General features: G+C 47.2%; 1 protein-coding gene across 1 annotated transcript; it reads right to left on the bottom strand.

Moving 5' to 3' along the window:
* Nucleotides 1-932: 932 nt before the first annotated feature.
* On the bottom strand, nt 933-4,573 carry LOC103642145 (protein LIGULELESS 1-like). The gene is made up of 3 exons (XM_008665460.2): nt 3,658-4,573; nt 1,718-1,872; nt 933-1,457 (listed from the first exon to the last, which is right to left on the bottom strand). The coding sequence occupies exons 1-3, from the start codon at nt 4,326-4,328 to the stop codon at nt 1,093-1,095; spliced, it is 1,191 nt and encodes a 396-aa protein (XP_008663682.1). The 5' UTR covers nt 4,329-4,573; the 3' UTR covers nt 933-1,092.
* Between the last annotated feature and the right edge of the window lie 19,106 nt (nt 4,574-23,679).

Here is a 23,679-nt window from a genome sequence, read left to right as displayed (position 1 = left end):
AGTTACAAGTTATTGGATATTGGCTTTTCTGGCCAACTATCAAATACTAAAATTTTAAGCAACCTATTAACTGAAAATATACTCGTACACTAGTCTGCTAGTATCTGCAGAAAAACAACGTACTGGTCATCAAAACATATGCTGTTTAACCAAAAAGTTGCATATAGCAACATATAGCTAGCTGCTTATAGCATGGATTGTCCACCATCTCAACGAAGACTACTACAACTACGCACACAATCATCTATAGGTTTCAGCTGACCTCTTAATTTGAAAGCTAAAGTCCAGAGAGAGATGCCTAAATCAATTTGGTTGGAAGTTGAGTATAGTTTTCTTCTAGTCATATGTCGCACCATAAACTTGGTATGCCACTTTTACGATATGATCGTCCTATTCATTTAATTGTTCCAGAATTCAGTTAGCATTGATGCCACTGGAAGGAATCAAAAACATGTTTATTGTACACATTGTGTAATGCACTGAGTTGAGTTTCACATGCACGCATCCACGATCGATTATTTAAAAAAGGCTCCGTACCATGTATATAACAGAACTTTATGTGTATATGCTAAATTCCTCTCAACTAATATTGTTTGTCATATTGCGGGATATCTAATTAACTTGTACTTTGAAAGTAAAACTTAACCACTCACTCATAAGATGGAGACTCATATCTGTCCTTGCATGAATTAATTGTTATTTAATGGCATATGTCGACAGGTCTGTGTTAAAACTTAAGCAGGAAACAAAGTAAACATGTTTTCCTTTCATCACACACAAGTTATCTCGATGCGGTAACTAACCTGCTTATCCTTTCCTGGCCCATAGGGGAGCACTAATTAATATATAATAGAGATGATTGCAAGTACAAATGTGCAGCAAGAAGTACTACTACTATAATGAGCAGATTAATTATAGTATAGATGATTGCATGACAAACAAAGCATACACTATCATTACTATGTCCACATTACAGCAATGGACACAGATAATTTAAAAAGGGAAAAACATTCGGATTATGCGCACAAACAAAGAAAGAGGGAGGGAGGGGTGGGTGAGAGAGAGAGAGAGAGAGAGTGCATCACATATTGACTAGTGATCGAAGTCGAGATCAAACATAGCCTGACCGAGCTGCAAGACGTTGCTGTGTTGATGGTGCTGATGGTGGAACCCTAAGCTTGGCTCTTGCACTTGAGCTATATTTGATGTGGTGTCACTAGAGCCTGCTGACGATGAATGGAAGGGGAAGCCGTGATGTTGCTGATGGATTCCGTGATGTTGTTGCTGATGAATGCCGTGATGCTGTAGCATTGATGCCTTCCCCTTGGGATCCACTGCTTCTTTCACCACTTCTCCAAGATCCATGGCTTGATCTTGTTCTTTGGACAAGAGTGTGCTCCCCAGGATCTGTGTACCCAACCCTGCAATGTGCATGTGCTTGCTGCTACTTCCTGCTTCTGTTCAGATTTTGGTTCCAAGGAAATGGTGTCGATGTTAATAACTAAAACGAACAGTGCATGTATATATCTAGGTCAATTAATTATAAGCATATATGTGCATGTTGTGGTAGTGCACAACCGATGAGCACACTTTATTTTGTGTGCTCAGTATCTCAATAAAAGAGGAAACCTTTAGGAGACAGCCCTGTACAGCAGTGACAACAGAAGGAAAATATAGTGTAGAGATATGGAGTCTAGTATATATATCGCGTACGTACTGTCTTTAGCAGGAGCTGCTTTGTTCGCATGTGCTCTTTTCTTGTCTCCGGCATCAGCATCCGATGGCTTTGACTTGCGTCGGCGCCGGTTGTGGTCCGCTAGCCGTTTCCTACAGCTCTTCTTGGCATCGTCGAACTCATCCAGCAGATGGAATCTGATGAGTGACAAAGATGCATGGACGATAGAGAGAGAGAGAGAGAGATTAAAAAGAATTAAAACAAAGGGTATATATTATGATGAAAAGATGCATATCACATGAAATACCAGCTGACCAGCAAAGTCATGCAGATCATTCATACATCACAGTAGGATTATGTGGCTAACTTAGTGTATATCATCAGCTACATATATATAGGAATATTAATGCATGATGAGTCTATGCATGATTTCTCGTACATGATGGGAGATTTCAGTGCAGGGGGGGGGGTGTCCATTTCCTCGAGTAAAAAAATATCCATCCAGAACTGAAGAGGAAAGGTACATTCCGGGGACCAATGGCATGTTACTAATGATGCTCCAGAACACAAGGAACATATACCTACACTGTTCTTCCCTGCAATGCGGACAGCTTGGAGTTTTGCAGCTGACTCATATGGTGTGTCTCAATGTGGTGAATCATTCTTGGGAGAGGCCCCTGTATACCCTTTAATGCATTGCCGGCCGGTTATTACATCACACGTGCAGGCATTCTCTTCAGAGACGAGATCATCTATTTGCAGGTCCGGCCGGTCCGTGGAGGATTATTGACTATGTATATACTATATACACCAGCCACTTGGGGAGAAATAATACATGAGAGAGAGAGAGAGAGTTGGTGCTTGCATTTGCAATTTTTGCTCGTACGTGCCCGTACGTACGTCGGCTGTACAAAGTCTTGCGATACTTGGAAGAAAGTAGCGTCGCTTCTGACTTTTGAGCGGCCGATACCTTGCATTGTACAGCCACCTCACTGTTTGAAGTAATAGCTAGCTGCTCGATCGAAAATGCCAAGGGATCGCAGAAGTCAAGGAAATAAATGGAAACGAGTAATGGCAAGGAGGAAGTAAGTGAAAAAGAGTAATGCCGAGGAAGAAATAAACTGGAGAGAGGAGAAGAAACAAAAAAAAAGATCAAGGACAAACTTTGTGCAAATGGCGAACATAAAAAAATGCCTTGTTATTGAGAACGGGCAAAGCAGGGATATGAAGAGAGAAAAAGGCTTCACAGATCTTTAGCTAGCTTCGCGACCAGTAATAACATGTAGATCAAGAAGTAGTACTCGCTCCCTCCGTTCCAAATCGATATTTGTTTTATCTCTTAATATTTGCTGATTAGGAGTAGAGCCATTTTTTTTGAAAAAATGTCTCAATGCAAGAAATATAATGTTTTTGGAGAAACCTCAGGAAATGGAAACATATACAGTATAATTTAACGAATGGAATGTAGGTCAAAGTCGGATTCACTAGCTCAAAATGCAGTTGAAGAGACGAAGTCGGAGAGAAAAAAGGGCACGATGACACCATATATGCAAGATAAAAGCAATAGGTTTCACCCTTTCTTCAATCTGATTTGTATAACTAAGAAAAGTAATATAATTACCCACAAAAAATTATAAGTGATATATCATGAGGCGAAACAAAGTAATCTATGTTTCCAAAAGATTTCTCTGACAAAAAATTCTAGCTTCGAAAAGAGCCGAATAAACCGTGAGAGCAAGCATGCATGAAATCAGCTTCGATCAGGCTAGCTGGCCAATGAAGTGAAGGGGGGCTTTTGAGATCACTTAATGCAACTCGTATGTATGTGCAGACAAGATCTATGTAGATATCTAAAGTAGTAAGTATTAATTAGTTACCCAACCCAACCGTAAAGGTAGCTTCTGGTCGTGGCTACCAGAGATATGGATGGATGTGCACTGCATCGTCGATGAATTGTGGATCCACATCCAGTGATGACTGACCTGCTGCACTGCTGGCAGAACCTCTGGTGCATGCCTCCGGCGGTGACGACGACCGGCGCCTTGGAGTGGTGGTCGCACACCTTGTGGCGGCGGTGGTAGCGCTTGGCGCCGGAGAGGTCGGCCTTGCAGCCCTCGGCCTGGCAGCGCGGCGGGTGGTGGCCGTACGTGTACCCGCCTCTCGGCGGGAAGTAGGTGCGGTAGCCGAGGTTGAGGCCGAGCTGCGTGGCGGCGAAGCTGGCCATGTTCTCCTCGGCGGAGCTGACGAGGGTGGGGAAGTAGTACTCGGGCGCGGCCTGCGGTGGCGGAGGGTAGTAGTACGACGACGACGACGACGACGACTGGTGGAAGGAGGAGCTCCCGGCGAAGTGGCCGTAGGGGTTGGAGGCGGCGAGGTAGTGCGAGGCGGAAGCAGGGTAGAACTGGAGGATGTCGTGGGGGCCGGCGGCGATAGTGGTGTGGTGGGCGGCGTCGGACGGGGGCAGCAGTGCCAGGGAGTTGGGCTCGGGGTTGTAGCCCAGGCCCAGCTGCTGCTGCTGATGCTCCCTGTGGATGCTGCTCTCCTGCTCCATGATTGGGAACAGAGAAGGGGGAGCGGCCGCGTTGGGCGGCGCGTAGGGGAACTCATCGCAGGCGTTGGCGGCGGCGGCAGCGGCAGCCGATAGGTTCATCATCTTCTCCGCCCCGGCTTGCTGCTACCTGGCTTATGTTCGATGGATCGATCGGTCGGTCGGTGGGTCGGTCGATCTGTGCACTAGCTGGGAGGGGAGGACACACACGAGCACACGGAAATGGAGTCGTAGGGGACGGAGGGGAGGACGGCGGCAAGGACAGGCACACTAGTGCTGTGCTATGGTGGTGTTGCCCCGGCCATGGTGGGTGATGGCGATGGCACAGATATATGCGCGCGGGATCTCTTTTTCAGCTAGCGGGGTGGAGACGGATTGCGAGCTATAGCCAGGGTACTTGTCGTCTAGGGTTCCACGAAACGAGTGGTGGAGTGACTAGCTTTTCGTGTAGCGACGCCCGCAGCTAGCTAGCTACTATAGTAGCCGCTGTCAGGGCTAGGGCCGACTCAGACGAGAGAGCGATGCAAAGATAGCGAAATCTTATTAATTGGAGTTGGTGAGTGGTGATAGTAGCTGCGCTGCTGTCCGTTTTTTTTTCTTGCCCGATCGAGTCCGTATGCTAGGCTGGATCGAGGTATATATGTATGTTTCAACGTAGCGTACGACACTATTATTGCATGTGTGTGTGGCCTTCAAGACAAGAGAGGAGGATCGAATTATCGGAGGATGTTGTACGTGTGCATTGCATTGCCGCTCCGATATGATCCTCTCTTCTTCGTCTTCCTCCCCGCTCCTCCTCCGATCCTCTCTGCGCTAGCTACTGTGTGTACATGGCGCCTGCGCCCATATGATCTATCGAGGGTATATAGTACGCTGCCTCCGTGCATGACGCCAGGGCCAGGTAGCCGCAGCCCGGACCGGACGGTATTTTCGTTCCATGCATTCATGAGCCGTGATCTCATGGCCCAAGTACGTACCGCACCGGATCGATCTCTAGCTCCAGCAAGCGCTACAGTACCGTAGCCTGCTGCAGCTAGCGGGATGAACCGTACGTACACAGTACGTCTCTCCTCGCGCATTTACACGCATATATACGTGCAACTATTACACGCGTGCACGATATCTTAGCTGAGAAAGATATGTGTTTAAAAGAAGCCCGATCCATTTTTATAACTTGATTGGTTGCTCGTTCTCCTTCAACTAATAAGTTGATACTATGTGAGAGCATTGATGCGTGTGGCTTCATATTGTGTTATTTTTGTGTAGTTTCGTACGGTTTATCTATAGTATAACGGTCTATTAGTAGACGATAATATATATATTGTATATCATGAGCCATGTGCTTCTAATATATAACTAGAGTAAGCCTAGGTCAGACGGTGCAATCCGGTCGTATCGGACCAGGTCCAGACGTTTATAAAAGAAAATCCGAAGTGCTATGGTTCAGTTTTTCACGTCCCATCCCGATTCATTAGCGACGGCGGTTGAGCGAGAGCGCGCGCGGCGGTGGACCCCCAGCCGGTGGCTGTGGTGGCCGCGGCTCCCTGACCTCGACACGCGGTGGCGGTGGTTCCTCGATTCGGAGTAGTGGCGGTGGTTCCTAGATCAGTGGTGGCGGTTCTCCGATCTAGAGGGCAAGCGATGGCGAGGCCCTTGTGTGGGTAAGCGGCGGCGTCCTAGGGGCCCGGAGGCGGCGACACTTCCAAGGCCGGCGAGCAAGCGGCGCCCCTCGACGTGCGAGTAGCGACGGCGACGCACGAGGCGCGATGTTCGAGCGGCGTCACGGAAGGCACAAGGTGTGCGCAGCGACGATCGGACATGACATCCTCCGATCCAACGCAGTTCGGGTGGCCCGAGTGACGACCTACATCTGTGCTTGTATCGTCGACGACGTCCTCCGTCGACTACCTCCTCTGATTCGTGTTTTCTTTTCGATTATTGTGTTTTATGCCAACCACATGTATTATTTACGCTAAAAACTATACGATTTTATGCTTGAACACTGAGTTCGATATTAATTTACTGCATGCATATTTTTTGCATGCACATTAGAAAGACAATTCCTTGATTTATGTTGTTCGTAATTACCATAAAAAATCAATTCATTTATATTTGTAAATGCCAGATTTATACGTCTGCCATAAAACTATCCCTAATTCCTGCATGTTCGTAATTATCATAAAAAATCAAATCAAATCACTTATGTTCGTAAATACCAGATTTTTACGTCTGCCATAAAACTGTCCCTAATTTCCGCTGGCGTTCTTAGTTGGACCGATATTATGTTTTTTTATCAATTATGCTACACGGTGTAAATATTTATGCGACGTTGTATAAGAGTTTATGCTATATGTGACTCATGTCATCCATTTTTTTGCGCGCGTGAACTGGAAACGAAAATATAATCCAAAATTTGCACGCATGCAATGGAAACTCACACGATTTGCCAAATTTTTTTTGATCTGTATAAAAATAGAAATCGCATGAATGTGACTGTCATGTTTTTCAGATCTGTCATAAAAATAGGATCATAATAACAACCTACTAGAGCTATCAACCTTTCGCATTAGCTCGGTATTTATGTTTATAATTGAGAGGTTTTATGCTCAAAACTTTAGGTTTTTATGCTCGAACCTGAAGATGCATCCACCAATGAACAACATGCCAGATTTTTTACGCAATGTACCGCATTGTATAAATACTTACATCATGTAGCATAATATGTATAAGTATATGTCATAAACTGGTCTAACGAGTCTAGTTGCATGGTTGTTGGAGCGATCCTATATTTATAAAATATAGAGGTAATAAAGCATTTGAATAAGTTTTTTTGTTTCCATGCATGCCAATTGATATCCTTTCATCGCAAATCTTGTCATTCTAAATTTGTGCGCATGCAGCAAGAAACAGATTTTTATGCAGTGTACCGAATTACATAAATACTTACACCGTATAGTATAATTAGTATCAGTATATATCATAAACTAGTTCTAACGAGTTTAACTGTATGGCTGTTTGAGGGATCCTATATTTATGGAGAAAATAAAACATTAAATACGATTTTTTGTTTCTATGCATGCCAATTCATTTCCTTTCATTGCACATTCTTTTCCATCATAAATTTTGCACATGCAACGGGTAACAGATTTTTACGCAGTATACCGAATTGCATAATTGTCTACACAGTGTAGCATATTTAGTATCGATATATCATAAACTGGTCCTTACGAGCCTAGATGCAGGGCTGTTGCAGCGATCATATATTTATGATGGAAATAAAACATTTAAAAATAGAAACTGTCACACATTACTTTCTAAATTTACGCGCATGGAAGGGAACGTGTTTGATTCATTCGTGCATTCCTTTTTTTGTGCGCACAGAAGTGGGGTGAGTGACGCACCCAACAACCTGCTTCAGTCGACACGTCAGATTGAACCAGGTTGCAGGGGTGGTCGGCCTGATCTTCCTCTAACTATTGAAAGTCTATGGCTCATATTATACCTGCCATATATATATATATATATATATATATATATATATATATATATATATTCGCTTTTCACGCATGAAACTGATGTTTTTAATGAGTAGAGATGGATAACGCCGGACGTATGCAATGCAAAATTGTTTCTCGCAATCAATAAAGTTTGCGCGTCATGACACTTGGTTTTTATTTAGAGCTGCCAGAACAGAGCAGAACAGCCTACCCGGTCTGCAGGACCCTCCTCCATCCCTAGAGACCAACCGGCCGTGCTCTATTTTAATTTCCTTCCTAATTAATATATAGGCTGTTAGAAATTCAGTTTTTTTTTTGCACCGTGTCATTACTGGGGTTCGACCTTCTTCCATCGATCTAGGCCGCCCCATTAATTAGCACGCGAAATGTCCCTAAAACTCTTTCCCCCCACGCATCACTACTCTATCGCCACCATCGAAATTCAAAGAACAACATCATCGTTGAATCCTAAAATAAATCTAAAAGAATACGAACACCCACGCCATATCAAACCTGGGTACACAGGTTGGGCCGCGCTGTGCTGAGTTTGCAATACGATGTGTTGTTCAAGATTCTCTCCTAGGAACGTTCCGAATCCAGATATTCCCTCAATAAGTACTTCTAGTAATAAATCAGAACCATTTCGTGAAACTATTTGCCTAGTGAGAACTACTTAAATTCATCATATTTTAATAAAAAATTATGGTTGTTGGTACAAATTAAAGAAGAATAAGGATCAGATTCACGTGAAAACCAGCTATCTAGCGTCTGTTCTTACTCGGTATAGAAACGGGAACGTTTCTAATAATTCTTGAGTGAAACTTTTTGTCACCTGAACTGTCTGTCATTGGTTTGTACTAATTCTTATAAGAATCAAAAACGTTTGTAGTTGTCAAATGGGAACTAGTCAGTGCTCACATAATCCCCCACCCCTTCCCGTGTGTGGAAATAAGAAGTGCCACGTGAATCTGATTGACTAATATTAAGAATAGGAGCAATTAGATGACACCAAGGATGGAAATCTCGCTCGGGAAACACCTAAATCCGGTAAGATTTCCCGATTTCGGTGTGTTCTATGATACAAATTTTGGTCTGTTTTTTTTTCAGTATTTTAGTTTCATATTTAAAAATATAAAAGTCAAACTTTGTTGAACAGAACGGATTTCGGAAACCTTAAAACGAAAATGTAATCCATAGGTGACCCATACCTTAAAACAAAAGAGAAACAAATGCCACCCTTGGCTTACCCTCACAATCTATCATTAAACATTTCCTAGGAGCCTTATACATGAGTCCATGTTTTCCTACAATTCTCCTTAATATGAGGCTAATTATGCAAACTTATAAAGATTCATACGATGGTTTTATTTACAACTAAAAATCGAGGAAGACAAAGATTGCCCTGGTGGGAAATCAATATTTATTGTTTGAAACAACGGGAAACGAAGGTTTATCATGGTGCAAGCGTAATCTAAAGGTTTTTTAGTTGCCAAATGGGACCTAGTCAAGACTCATGTCATCCCCCACCCTGACCCATGTGTGGAGATAAGAAGTGCCACATGTGCTCTACACTTTATAACCTCTATTAACTAATCTTAATAATAAGAGGAATAAGGTGACACACATCCTAAAACAGAAGAGAAGAAGAAATGCCACCCCTAGCTTACCCTTACAATCACTAAACATTTCCCATGTGCCATATATGTAGATCCATATTTTCCGACAAATCCCCTAAATATGAGGCTAAAGGTCCATTTGGATGTAGATATTGGAGATCTTAGAGTTGAATTAAATCCAATACCAAATATGCCTAGTATTGAAAATGGATGCAAAAAAACTTGTTATCTGGATATAACTGGAATTGTAATTTTAGCCAATACTGAGGGTCTAGGCTCTAAATTGTGAGAGGTAACTTCTAGTTGTTGTCCAGAACTAAAGAATTGGGCTTCAATTCCAACTCCAAATTCAATAGAAAAACAAACAACAGAAGTATAGAATTATGGTTCAATTCCCAATTTTAGACTTCAATATCTACATACAAACGTGGTGTAAATGATGCAAACTTATACAGATCCATATGATGGTTCTATTTGCAACTAAAAAACTAGGAAGACATAGATTGTTGTGTTGGGAAATCAATATTTATTGTTTGAAATGATGGGAAATGAGATTCCCCATGGTGCAAACATAATCTAAATCATAATCAAGGTTCACATATATACTTTATGTTTTATAATATAATATTAAGCATTGGTGGAGGCATATAACTTTAGGTTTCGAATTTTAGCTCGACTTTATCATAAGAGTATATTGCAGTAGCGGTTCTCGAATTTGGCTCGCTGTGTCACTTGAGTCACTGAACTCGGAAAATAAACAAAATGGGCCCTCTAACTTAGATGACTCATGCAAAATCGTCCAAAACCAAGTTTACTCAAACCAGAGATGACGACATGGCGTGCCACATTGAAGCATACTTATCAAAGTTTGGAGACCCAAGTGACACTTCACACCATGTCGATATCGGGTTTGAGCAAACCCAGTTTTGTATGGCCCGACTAAGTTAGAGAACCAGTTTTGCTGGTTTTCCTGAGTTCGAGAGCCCAAATAATACGACAATGCCAAATCCGACAACCGCCAATACATTTTACTCTGATAAGAAAAGGTCCTTTTTGAAGCAAGTCTTGGCAGACAGAGGCTGCTTGATGCCTCCCCCACCCACCCACACGCACTAAGTAGTAGTAGACATATTTCACAATAATGAATCTAATCGACGAGGGTCGGTGTATAAAGTAGGGCATGCAGCCATAATCGTTCACTAACACTAAGCCATCGCCTAGTGAAACGTACACACCTTTGACGACGTTATTATTTTGTGCGCGTGTAAATATCATGTACCACGCCCCTGTCCCGGCGGAAAAAGATTACTCCACCGGCCTGGCAGGCGTGCGGAATTGGCCTCTTTAACTCCCAAGTAGTACCAGATAGCTTGTACGTGTTTACTGTACCAATTATAAAATGCCCTACTCTGTAATTAGCGGGCTTAGTACCCTTGTTTAGCTTGGATGTTGAAAGGGAAATGTGCCCTTGGGCCATTTCTAAGTATTTTGGTGATTGAGTGCCAACTCAAGTGCTTAAATGTGAATTTATGCCCATGGATGAACAAAGTGAAAATCAAGAGCTAAGGTATGTTTCTAAGTCTTAGTATATTGGTTTTGTGTACTAATATACTTGTCTAAGTGTTAGAAACAGAAAGAAGAAGAAAAGAGAAGAGTTGGCTGTGTACAGCCAAGAGGCTGTTTCGGTCTGGGGCACCGGACTGTCCGGTGGTGCACCGGACAGTGTCCGGTGGTGCACCGGACAGTGTCCGGTGCGCCAGAATGCCTCGAACGAAGTGGCCGCTCTCGGGAATTCGCCGACGGCGTACGGCTAAAATTCACCGGACTGTCCGGTGTGCACCGGACTGTCCGGTGAGCCAACGGTTGGCCGAGCCAACAGTTGGCCGAGCCAACGGTCGGCCGCGGATTCTGCGCGCGACACGTGGCCGAGCCAACGGTCGGAAGGGGGCACCGGACTGTCCGGTGTGCACCTGACATGTCCGGTGCTCCAACGGCTCCCAGATCTGCAACGGTCGGCTTCGCCAATTAAGGAAAGGAATCGGGCACCGGACACTGTCCGGTGTGCACCGGACTGTCCGGTGCGCCCGACGACAGAAGGCAAAGATGGCCTTCCAGATTTGTTCTCAACGGCTCCTAGCTGCCTTGGGGCTATAAAAGGGACCCCTAGGCGCATGGAGGGAGACACCAAGCAACCTTAGAGCATTCTTGATCATCCACACTCAGTCTTTGCGCATCCATTTGTTATTCTAAGTGATTCGAGCTCCGTTCTTGTGAGAACTTTGAGATAGTCTTTGAGCTCGATTCTTGGCCGTGTGTGTGCGCATTTCGCTGTGGATTTGTGTGTGTTGCTTCCCTCCCTTACTCCGTGCTTCTTTGTGAACTTTAAGTGTAAGGGCGAGAGACTCCAATTTGTGGAGATTCCTCGCGAGTGGGATAAAGATAAGCAAGGCAAAACACCGTGGTATTCAAGTGGGTCTTTGGACCGCTTGAGAGGGGTTGATTGCAACCCTCGTCCGTTGGGACGCCACAACGTGGAGTAGGCAAGTTTTGTACTTGGCCGAACCACGGGATAAATCACTGTGTCTTCTCTGTGTTGAATTCTTTGTGATTGTCATATTGTGCAAGATCTCCTCTTTAGCCACTTGGCAATTATTGTGCTAACCCTTAACAAGTTTTTGTGGCTATAAGATTAAGTTTTACAGGATCACCTATTCACCCCCCCCTCTAGGTGCTCTCAATTGGTATCAGAGCCGTTCTCTTCAAGAAGGGACTAATCGCCCGAAGAGATGGATCCTAAGGGGAAGGGAATCGTGATCAACGACAAGGAGAAGGAGTCCTTCGTCAACGAGCCGAAGGATGACAAGCCTACTGACTCGGGCTCGGGCCACAAGCGTAAAGATGGGAAGAAAAAGAAGACAAGGCGCATCAAGAAGATCGTCTACTACGACGATAGCGATGAGTCGACTTCTTCCCAAAAGGACGACGACAACGACTACAGGAAGACGGTCAATTCGAACTTTTCATTTGATTATTCTCGTATTCCACATAGTTCGAATTCGCATTTGCTTTCCATTCCTCTTGGCAAACCTCCACACTTCGATGGGGAAGACTACGGATTTTGGAGTCACAAAATGCGTAGTCACTTATTCTCTCTCCATCCAAGCATATGGGAGATTGTAGAGAATGGAATGAAATTTGATAGCTCGGATAGCCCTATGCTTATAAATGAACAAATCCATAGAAATGCACAAGCTACTACTGTTCTATTAGCATCTTTGTGCAGGGAAGAGTACAATAAGGTGAGCGGCCTGGACAACGCCAAGCAGATATGGGACACCCTCAAGATCTCTCACGAAGGGAACGACATCACCATGCTCACTAAAATGGAGTTGGTGGAGGGCGAGCTTGGACGATTCGCAATGATAAGGGGAGAAGAGCCAACCCAAACTTACAACAGGCTCAAGACCCTTATCAACAAAATAAGGAGCTACGGAAGCACGCGATGGACGGATCACGACGTCGTCCGCCTAATGCTAAGGTCATTTACCGTTCTTGATCCTCATCTCGTGAACAATATTCGTGAGAATCCCAGGTACACGAAGATGACGCCCGAGGAGGTACTCGGAAAATTCGTAAGCGGGCGGATGATGATCAAGGAAGCAAGATACGTGGACGACGCCTTGAATGGACCAATCAACGAGCCTCAACCCCTTGCTCTCAAGGCAACAAGAAGCAAGGAGGCGCTACCTAGCAGGGTGGCACAAATTGAGGCAGCCGGACTTAATGATGAAGAGATGGCCCTCATCATCAAAAGATTCAAGACAGCGCTGAAAGGTCGCAAGGGACAGCCAAGCAAGACCAAAGCCAAGGGGAAGCGTTCGTGCTTCAAATGCGGTAAGCTTGGTCATTTTATTGCTAACTGTCCCGACAATGATAGTGATCAGGACCAAGGGAACAAGAGGGAGAAGAAGAAGAATTATAAGAAGGCAAAGGGCGAGGCTCATCTTGGCAAGGAGTGGGATTCGGACTGCTCCTCGTCTGACTCCGACAATGAGGGACTCGCCGCCACTGCATTCAACAAGTCATCCCTCTTCCCCAACGAGCGTCACACTTGCCTCATGGCAAGAGAGAAGAAGGTAATCACTCGTAATGATATCACTTATGATTCTTCTAGTGACGATGAGTCTAGTGATGATGAAATAGATTATTCTAGTTTCTTCAAGGGATTGGATATAATTTGCTATCTGTTAGTCAATTATGCAACATGGGGTATAACTGTCTATTTACAAATGTAGATGTGTCTGTCTTTAGAAGAAGTGATGGTTCACTAGCTTTTAAGGGTGTATTAGACGACAAACTTTATTTAGTTGATTTTGCAAAAGAAGAGGCCGGTCTAGATGCATGCTTAATAGCTAAGACTAGCATGGGCTGGCTGTGGCATCGCCGCTTAGCACATGTGGGGATGAAGAACCTTCACAAGCTTCTAAAGGGAGAACACATGATAGGTTTGACTAACGTGCAATTCGAAAAAGATAGACCTTGTGCAGCTTGTCAAGCAGGTAAACAAGTGGGAGGAGCGCATCACAGCAAGAATGTGATGACCACTTCAAGACCCCTGGAGCTGCTGCATATGGACCTCTTCGGACCTGTCGCCTATCTGAGCATAGGAGGGAGTAAGTATGGTCTAGTTATTGTTGATGACTTTTCCCGCTTCACTTGGGTGTTCTTTTTGCAGGATAAGTCTGAAACCCAAGGGACCCTCAAGCACTTCCTCAGGAGAGCTCAAAATGAGTTTGAGCTCAAGGTGAAGAAGATAAGGAGCGACAACGGGTCCGAGTTCAAGAATCTTCAAGTGGAGGAGTTCCTTGAGGAGGAAGGGATCAAGCACGAGTTCTCCGCTCCCTACACACCACAGCAAAATGGTGTGGTAGAGAGGAAGAACAGGACGCTAATCGATATGGCGAGGACGATGCTTGGAGAATTCAAGACCCCCGAGTGTTTCTGGTCGGAAGCCGTGAACACGGCTTGCCACGCCATCAACAGGGTCTACCTTCATCGCCTCCTCAAGAAGACTTCGTATGAGCTACTAACCGGTAACAAACCCAATGTATCTTACTTTCGTGTATTTGGGAGCAAGTGCTACATTCTAGTAAAGAAGGGTAGAAATTCTAAGTTTGCTCCCAAAGCTGTAGAAGGGTTTTTGTTAGGTTATGACTCAAATACAAAGGCGTATAGAGTCTTCAACAAATCATCGGGTTTGGTTGAAGTCTCTAGCGACGTTGTATTTGATGAGACTAATGGCTCTCCAAGAGAGCAAGTTGTTGATCTTGATGATGTAGATGAAGAAGACGTTCCAACGGCCGCTATGCGCACCATGGCGATTGGTGATGTGCGACCACAGGAACAATTGGAGCAAGATCAACCTTCTTCCTCAACAATGGTGCATCCCCCAACTCAAAACGATGAACAGGTTCATCAAGAGGAGTGTGATCAAGGGGGAGCACAAGATGATCATGTGATGGAGGAAGAAGCACAACCAGCACCTCCAACCCAAGTTCGAGCGATGATTCAAAGGGATCATCCCATCGACCAAATTCTGGGTGATATTAGCAAGGGAGTAACTACTCGATCTCGATTAGTTAATTTTTGTGAGCATTACTCCTTTGTCTCTTCTATTGAGCCTTTCAGGGTAGAAGAGGCCTTGCTAGATCCGGACTGGGTGTTAGCCATGCAGGAGGAGCTCAACAACTTCAAGCGCAATGAAGTTTGGACACTGGTGCCTCGTCCCAAGCAAAATGTTGTGGGAACCAAGTGGGTGTTCCGCAACAAACAGGACGAGCACGGGGTGGTGACAAGGAACAAGGCTCGACTTGTGGCAAAAGGTTATGCCCAAGTCGCAGGTTTGGACTTTGAGGAGACTTTTGCTCCTGTGGCTAGGCTAGAATCAATTCGTATCTTGCTAGCATATGCCGCTCACCATTCTTTTAGGTTGTTCCAAATGGATGTGAAGAGCGCTTTCCTCAACGGGCCAATCAAGGAGGAGGTGTACGTGGAGCAACCTCCTGGCTTCGAGGATGAATGGTACCCCGACCACGTGTGTAAGCTCTCTAAGGCGCTCTATGGACTTAAGCAAGCCCCAAGAGCATGGTATGAATGCCTTAGAGACTTTTTACTTGCTAATGCTTTCAAGGTTGGGAAAGCCGATCCAACTCTTTTCACTAAGACATGTGATGGTGATTTGGTTGTGTGCCAAATTTATGTCGATGACATAATATTTGGTTCTACTAACCAAAAGTCTTGTGAAGAGTTTAGCAGGGTGATGACGCAGAAATTCGAGATGTCAATGATGGGCGAGTTGAACTACTTCCTTGGGTTCCAAGTGAAGCAACTCAAGGACGGCACCTTTATCTCCCAAACGAAGTACACGCAAGATCTGCTAAAGAGGTTTGGGATGAAGGACGCCAAGCCCGCAAAGACGCCGATGGGAACTGACGGACACACCGACCTCAACAAAGGAGGTAAGTCCGTTGATCAAAAAGCATACCGGTCCATGATAGGTTCTTTGCTTTACTTATGTGCTAGTAGACCGGATATTATGCTTAGTGTATGCATGTGTGCTAGATTTCAATCCGATCCTAAGGAGTGTCACTTAGTGGCGGTGAAGCGAATTCTTAGATATTTGGTGGCTACGCCTTGCTTCGGGCTCTGGTATCCAAAGGGGTCTACCTTTGACTTGGTTGGATACTCAGACTCCGACTATGCTGGATGTAATGTCGATAGGAAGAGTACATCAGGGACGTGCCAATTCTTAGGAAGGTCCCTGGTGTCGTGGAACTCTAAGAAACAAACCTCCGTTGCCCTATCCACCGCTGAGGCCGAGTACGTTGCCGCAGGACAGTGTTGCGCGCAACTACTTTGGATGAGGCAAACCCTCAGGGACTTTGGCCACAATCTGAGCAAAGTCCCACTCCTATGCGATAATGAGAGTGCTATCCGCATGGCGGAAAATCCTGTTGAACACAGCCGCACAAAGCACATAGATATCCGGCATCACTTTTTGAGAGACCACCAGCAAAAGGGAGATATCGAAGTGTTTCATGTTAGCACCGAGAACCAGCTAGCCGATATCTTCACTAAGCCTCTAGATGAGAAGACCTTTTGCAGGTTGCGTAGTGAGCTAAATGTCTTAGATTCGCGGAACCTGGATTGAATTGTAGCATACATGTATTTATGCTTTTGATCATGTTCCTTTTTGCATTTTGTTGCTTATTATGGTGCTCAAGTTGTACAAACACTCCCTGGACCTCACAAGTCCGCTGCAAAGTGATGCACATGTTTAGGGGGAGATGTGTTACAACTTGACCCTTTGAGACTAACCATGTGCTTGAGTTTGATGATTTAGTCTCGAAGGAGGATTGAAAGGGAAAGGTGAACTTGGACCATGCAAGACTTCCACTGCACTCCGATGAGAGGGTAACTTATTCCAAGTTCATCTCTATGATCTTATTGCCTTTGTGCTCTTAATTGAAGATTTTGGTGAGGTAATGGGGTTAAAGGGCCAAGATTGATCCCGTTTTGGTGCTTGATGCCAAAGGGGGAGAAAATAAAGGCCAAAGCAATAAATGGATCAGCTACCACTTGAGAAACTTTGAAAACAGTAGGTGTGGGGGATAGATATCCCCTGGGTCCACCAAAGAAGTAAAAGGCCTCACGAAAGGCCCAGGGGCCCGGTAATTCGTAAGGTCATTCTTTCGTGGGCCTAGGGAAGGACAGCCAGCAAAGAAAAGAAGGCGTGAGACTGATCAGTGCAAACCCAGACGGCCCACAAACGTCGAACGAATGAATCGCAACAGAGACCCGACTTTCCCGCGCTGAAGCCCCCATGCAACAGAGCCATGCGAGGATAAGTCGGCGAGGGTTACGTAGGGATAAACTCAAGAGGTTCACTATCTTTTAGCTACTTGTTGTTATCATATCCACATGTACTGCCCCACGGTCGATTATATAAGGCCTAGGGGGCACCCCTTCAGAATGATCGCCCCTGTTCTACTTAGCCAGACACATAAACTCTCTACGGAGGACCCTCTTGTAACCACGCCCATATACTCACCAGGACGTAGGGTGTTACGCACTTCTAAGCGGCCCGAACCTGCAAATCTTGTCTACTGTTCCTCGTGCGACCGGCACGAACCATTTTGCTACAGTCGTTGATACCGTCCTACTCCTAAAAACACCTTGAGGGGCAACCCCGGGTGTGCGGTCGGACCCAAAACACCGACAGCTGGCGCGCCAGGTAGGGGGTGTGTCGACGATCCAAGCTAGCTCAATGGCCGTCACCTTCCACAGCAAAATCGCCGTGCGTCCCGGATCTGTATTCTGCTTCGGGACAATCTCGTCCGTAGCAGATGAAGAAGGAATCCTACACCGCCTTGCAGATCTGCCGGAACAGAAGTCTCCTCCAACAAACTCCGAAAATACTGGAAAGACGCTACCTCCGGCTCTTCGGAAAAAGATCGTCTCCGGGGAGGCTGGAGCTAGAAGCTCGCTGACCCAGAAGACTCCGCTGTCTACTTCCCCGACGAAAGAATGGACACGGGTCGTGAGAAAGAAGGAGACCAGGGAGAGGCAAGTCGTTCTTCCCGTTCCTCCGACCTCAAAGGAGAACGGAAAGAAAGTCACCGCGGCAGCAATACCGTTCTACCCCGACGTCCTCTTCATCGGGAGAGCAGAGTCGCCCGCCATCTCCGACGATGAACCGACCGCGCCTGGAGAAGAACCGCCTCAGCGAGAATCCCGCCGACGAAGGAACCGACGCAGGAATGTTCGACGACATCGCGCAGCTGGAGAAAGGGATCCGGAGCAGCCTGTCTCGCGAGACGAGGTCTCAGAGATAGGAGAAACTCCGGAAGAACGCGTCTTCAGGGAACGAAGGAACTCTCGACGACGGGATCGCCGTCGGACTCAGGAGCAAGCCGAGCAAGATGCAAGGCAACGACGCGAGAATCCGCTCTTCGGGCGCAACTTGAACCCCGACTTCGCTCGAGCTATGAACACGCCGAGCGAAGTCGGAGGCGTTCTAGCTCGGATAGCTGACGGACTTCCTCGGACCCCCGACACCGAGGGATACCGACGCCTGTTTACTCAGGCGGCCAACCATCTTCTACCGCTCGCTCACCCGCCGAACGATTTGCGACACACCATCAACAGTCGCCGAGACGCGCGAAGCTCCATCAATGCTTCGCGCGAACGACGACATGAGAACGAAATTCGCCGTCGGGAGGAGTATGACCGAGATCATGGCTTCCCGACTCAAAGCCAGGCCACCAGGACTGGGTCGGCAACAGCTTCAACTGGCGGTACCACCCGGGGACGGTCGAGGGACCGCCACCACCACTCCCCTCCCCGGGACAGACGTCATCCCCGACGACAGGAGGACACGTGCGGAGTATCTGCACTTACTCCGCGCCTTAGGGCCATCCAATGGCCTCCCAACTTCAAGGTATCCAATGTTGACAAATATGAACCTAAGCAGGATCCAGGGGGTTGGTTAGCCGTCTACACCACTGCCGCTCGAGCTGCCGGAGCATCCGAAGACGTCATGACCGCGTATCTGCCCATCGTCCTTGGGCAAGATGCGCTGCAGTGGCTGCGACATCTACCCCGACAATGATCGACGACTGGGGAGACTTCAGTCGACGTTTCATCGCCAACTTCCAGTCCCTCTCTGACAAGCCGGCGCAACCATGGGACCTCAAATCCATCAAGCGCCAGGGGGACGAGACTCTCCGGTCATACCTTAAAAGGTTCCAGACCATGAGAAACCGCATCCCCGAGGTCACGGAGGCAGCCGTGATCGAGGACTTCTACAGAGGATCCAATGACTCGGTTTTCGTCCGAGCCATACTACAAAAGGCGCCGACTACCTCCGAGGAGCTGTTCCGGGAAGCCGACCTCTACATCACCGCCGACGAGCGGGCCCAGGATCTCATCGGAGGAGCAAAGCCTGCACCGGCAGCGCCACGACGTGACGCGAACCAGCCGTCCGACAAACGCTGGGAGAAGAGGCCTCGAGAAGAAGTACACGCCGCCGGACCACCCGCCTCTCGCGCCCGAGGAGGACCTCGTGGAGGCGAGCGCACGCTGGACGACATCCTCGACGCCCAGTGCCCGTACCACAAGGACATGCGCCACACCCTTCGAAACTGCCGGGACTTCAAGCACTCCGTCGGGCACGGCCGACCCTTCCAACCTCTACCGCCTCCTCCGCCGAGGGGAGGACCTGATGAACCACGACAGCCCCATCGGCAGGAGGAGGAGGGAGGAGGAGCTTTCCCGCGCGTTGACAGGGAGGTCAACGTCATCTTCGGGGGACATGGGTCGCAGGAGAACAAAAGACAACAAAAGCTCAACGACCGCCAGATACTGGTGGCGACCACCGGACCTCCCGCCCCGTACCGGTGGTCGGAGCACCCGATCACTTTCACTCGGGAGGATCAGTGGCTCAACTTCGACCATCCAGGCAAATACCCGCTCCTCGTCGATCCGGTGATCCGAGAGAGCCGGGTAAAGAAGGTGCTAGTGGACGGGGGGAGCAGCATCAACGTCACCTTCCCCCGTACACTCCAAGGCTTGGGGGTTCACCTCAAAGAGCTCCACGAGTCGGACACTCCTTTCTTCGGCATCGTGCCGACGGAAGGGGAATACCCGCTGGGCCACATCTACATGCCGGTCACCTTCGGAACTCCGAAGAACTACAGAACCGAGTTCCTGAGGTTCGAGGTGGCGAATTTCGACTGCGGGTACAACGCCATCATCGGGAGGCCGGGACTAGCCAAATTCATGGCCATTCCGCACTATACATACATGATACTGAAGATGCCAGGACCACGAGGAATCATAACTGTGCGTGCCGACTTCCAAGGCGCCGCAGAGTATTTCCGAGTGGCCATTCAGGCAGCCCTCACCACCAAGCCGTCGGCGGTTCCTTCTACATCGGCGAACTCTAAGCCTGAGGAAGGCCTCACGGTACCAGCGAATGAAACTCAGGCCGCGACCTCTATGCGGCCGACTGAAGAAACCAAAAGAATCAACCTGGGGTTCGCTGACGAGCGCAAGACGGCTGTCATCAGCTCCAGTTTGAACGACAAATAGGAAAGCGCGCTCGTCCAGTTTCTGCAAGATAACCGGGATGTATTCGCGTGGCAACCTGCGGATATGCCGGGAGTCCCAAGAGAACTGGCCGAGCACAAACTGAAAGTCTACCCCCAGGCGAGGCCGATTCGACAAAAGCTACGTCGTTTTACGCCCGACAAGAGAGAAGCCATTCGTGCCGAATTAGCTCGCCTGGTCGCGGCTGGATTTATTAGAGAAGTATTACACCCTGAGTGGTTAGCCAATCCTGTTCTTGTACTCAAAAAGAATAAAGTGGATTGGCGCATGTGCGTCGACTATACCGATCTCAACAAACACTGTCCGAAGGATCCCTTCGGGCTCCCGAGGATAGATCAGGTGGTGGATTCCACCGCTGGATGTTCTGTGTTGTCTTTCTTAGATTGCTATTCCGGGTATCATCAGATTAGTTTGGCAAAAGAAGACGAGGAAAAAACGGCGTTCATCACTCCGTTTGGTGCCTTCTGTTATACCTCCATGCCGTTCGGCCTCAAAAACGCTGGAGCGACTTATCAGAGGGCCATTCAAACATGCCTAGCCGATCACTGGGGCAAGCGTGTGGAGGCTTACATTGATGACGTGGTGATCAAAACTGAGAATCCAGAAAACTTCATCGAAGATTTACAGCTGGTTTTCAACAGCCTGAGAAGATATAGATGGAAGCTCAATCCTGAAAAATGCGTTTTCGGGGTACCAGCAGGAAAGTTGCTCGGATTTATCGTCAGCCACCGGGGAATTGAGGCTAATCCAGATAAGATTGAAGCTATCATGAAGATGGAAGCTCCTCGGTCACAAAAGAAGGTTCAGCGACTCACAGGATGTATGGCAGCTCTAAGCAGATTTATATCCAGACTGGGGGAGAAAGGCTTGCCGTTTTACAAGCTGCTTAAGAAGGTGGATAAGTTTCAATGGACTTCAGAAGCACAAGAAGCTCTAGATGCACTTAAGAAATTCCTGACAACACCACCAGTACTAAAGCCGCCACGGCGAGCTACGTCAACTCAACCAGCTGAAGATTTGCTGCTATATATCTCTTGCACGACTCACGTGGTAAGCACTGCGTTGGTAGTCGAACGAGTGGAAGAAGGGCATGCTTATCCGGTACAACATCCTGTCTACTTCATCAGTGAGGTTCTGGGTCCATCAAAGAAAAAGTATCCTCAAGTTCAGAAGCTATTATATGCAGTACTTCTAACTGCCCGCAAACTACGCCACTACTTTGACGACCACAAAGTCATAGTAGTTACTGGTTTTCCAATAGGGGACATTCTTCACAACAAGGAAGCCATTGGCCGAATAGCCAAGTGGGCATGCGAGTTGGGATCCCATGATATCGAGTTCCGACCTCGCACAGCCGTCAAAACTCAAGCACTGGTTGATTTCGTATCAGAGTGGACAGAACAGCAAGTACCGGATAATCCAGAAACCGCAGAAGTATGGCGAATGTATTTTGATGGCTCGCTGAAACTGCAAGGAGCAGGAGCAGGAATTCTCTTCACTGCACCTGGAGGCGAGCACCTCAAGTATGCTCTCCAGCTGCTATTCCCGGCCTCTAACAACGCAGCCGAGTATGAAGCTTTGATACACGGATTAAACATCGCCATATCACTGGGCGTCAAAAGATTGATGGTATATGGAGACTCTCTGGTAGTCATTAGCCAGATAAACAAAGAATGGGATTGTTCAAGTGATTCAATGGGAAAATACTGCGCTGCCGTTCGAAAGCTGGAAGATAAGTTCGAGGGTCTGGAATTTCATCATGTGGAAAGGGATCGTAACACAGCAGCTGATACACTATCCAAGCTCGGATCCGGTCGAACTCAGGTCCCACCCGGAGTTTTCGTGCAAGAAATTACACGGCCGAGTATCTCAATAGACCAAACAGAAGAGTGCAACATCGTAGATCAACCCGAGTCAGACTCTGATGACTGGAGGAGGCCGATCATTAAGTACATAAAGAACGAAGAAGAGCCAGACGACAAGAACTCAGCAGAGCGCATTGCCAGACAGTCGGCTCACTACACACTCATTGGGGAGATATTATACAGAAGGGGTGCATCAGGGGTTCTCATGAAGTGTATTCTCCCGTCCACTGGGAAGCAACTTCTGGAGGAAGTCCATGCAGGGCAATGTGGAATACATGCAGCCTCCAGAACACTAGTCGGGAAGGTCTTCAGGTCAGGGTTCTATTGGCCGACGGCGAAGAACGACGCAGCCGAGTTAGTTCAGAGATGCGAAGCTTGTCAATACCTGTCAAAGCAACAGCACATGCCAGCACAGCAGCTACAGACCATACCAGTAACTTGGCCTTTCGCATGCTGGGGATTGGATATGATTGGACCTTTCAAGAAAGCTCAAGGAGGTTATACCCACGTATTGGTGGCAATTGACAAATTCACTAAATGGATAGAGTTCAAGCCCATTGCTTCTTTAACCTCTACTAAGGCCGTGGAATTTATACAGGATATAATATTCAGATTCGGGATACCAAACAGCATCATCACTGACTTAGGATCCAACTTCACCAGCTCAGAATTCTTTGACTTCTGCGAGCAAAAGAGCATTCAGATCAAATACGCATCTGTGGCGCATCCAAGAGCCAACGGGCAGGTTGAGCGAGCCAACGGAATGATATTGGAGGCACTCAGGAAAAGGGTCTTCGATAAGAATGAAAAATTCGCAGGAAAATGGATAAGAGAACTACCTTATGTCGTTTGGAGCCTGAGAACCCAACCTAGCCGAGCCCTGCATGGAAACACTCCTTTCTTCATGGTCTATGGGTCGGAGGCAGTGATACCTGCTGACCTCAAGTTTGGGGCGCCAAGATTGATCTTCGAAAGCATAGCGGAAGCTGAGGCCACCAGGCTGGAGGATATTGATATACTTGAGGAAGAACGACTGAATGCAGTAATCCAATCAGCACGGTACCAGCAGACTCTAAGGCGCTATCACGATAAGGCTGTGCGGCAAAGGTTCTTTTCAGTAGGAGACCTCGTCCTCCGCCGAATTCTAACGGGGGAGGGACGGCACAAGCTATCACCCTTATGGGAAGGACCCTTCATAGTAGCAGAGGTCACTCGGCCCGGATCGTATCGCCTCACCCAGACGGATGGTACAGAAGTCGGGAACTCTTGGAACATAGAGCACCTCAGAAAGTTTTACCCCTAGCTGTAT

Source organism: Zea mays, chromosome 10, assembly GCF_902167145.1.
Source record: "Zea mays cultivar B73 chromosome 10, Zm-B73-REFERENCE-NAM-5.0, whole genome shotgun sequence".
NCBI lineage: Eukaryota > Viridiplantae > Streptophyta > Magnoliopsida > Poales > Poaceae > Zea > Zea mays.
Note: the sequence above shows the minus strand (reverse complement) of the source record. Positions and strands in the feature narration are given on the sequence as shown.

Coding starts and splice junctions, on each gene's coding strand:
- LOC103642145 (XM_008665460.2), bottom strand. CDS start 4,328: ATGATGAACCTATCGGCTGCCGCTGCCGCCGCCGCCAACGCCTGCGAT. Junction 1,873..3,657: donor TTCTGCCAGCAGTGCAGCAG/GTCAGTCATCAC, acceptor GTCACTCATCAG/ATTCCATCTGCTGGATGAGT. Junction 1,458..1,717: donor AGCAGCTCCTGCTAAAGACA/GTACGTACGCGA, acceptor AAATCTGAACAG/AAGCAGGAAGTAGCAGCAAG.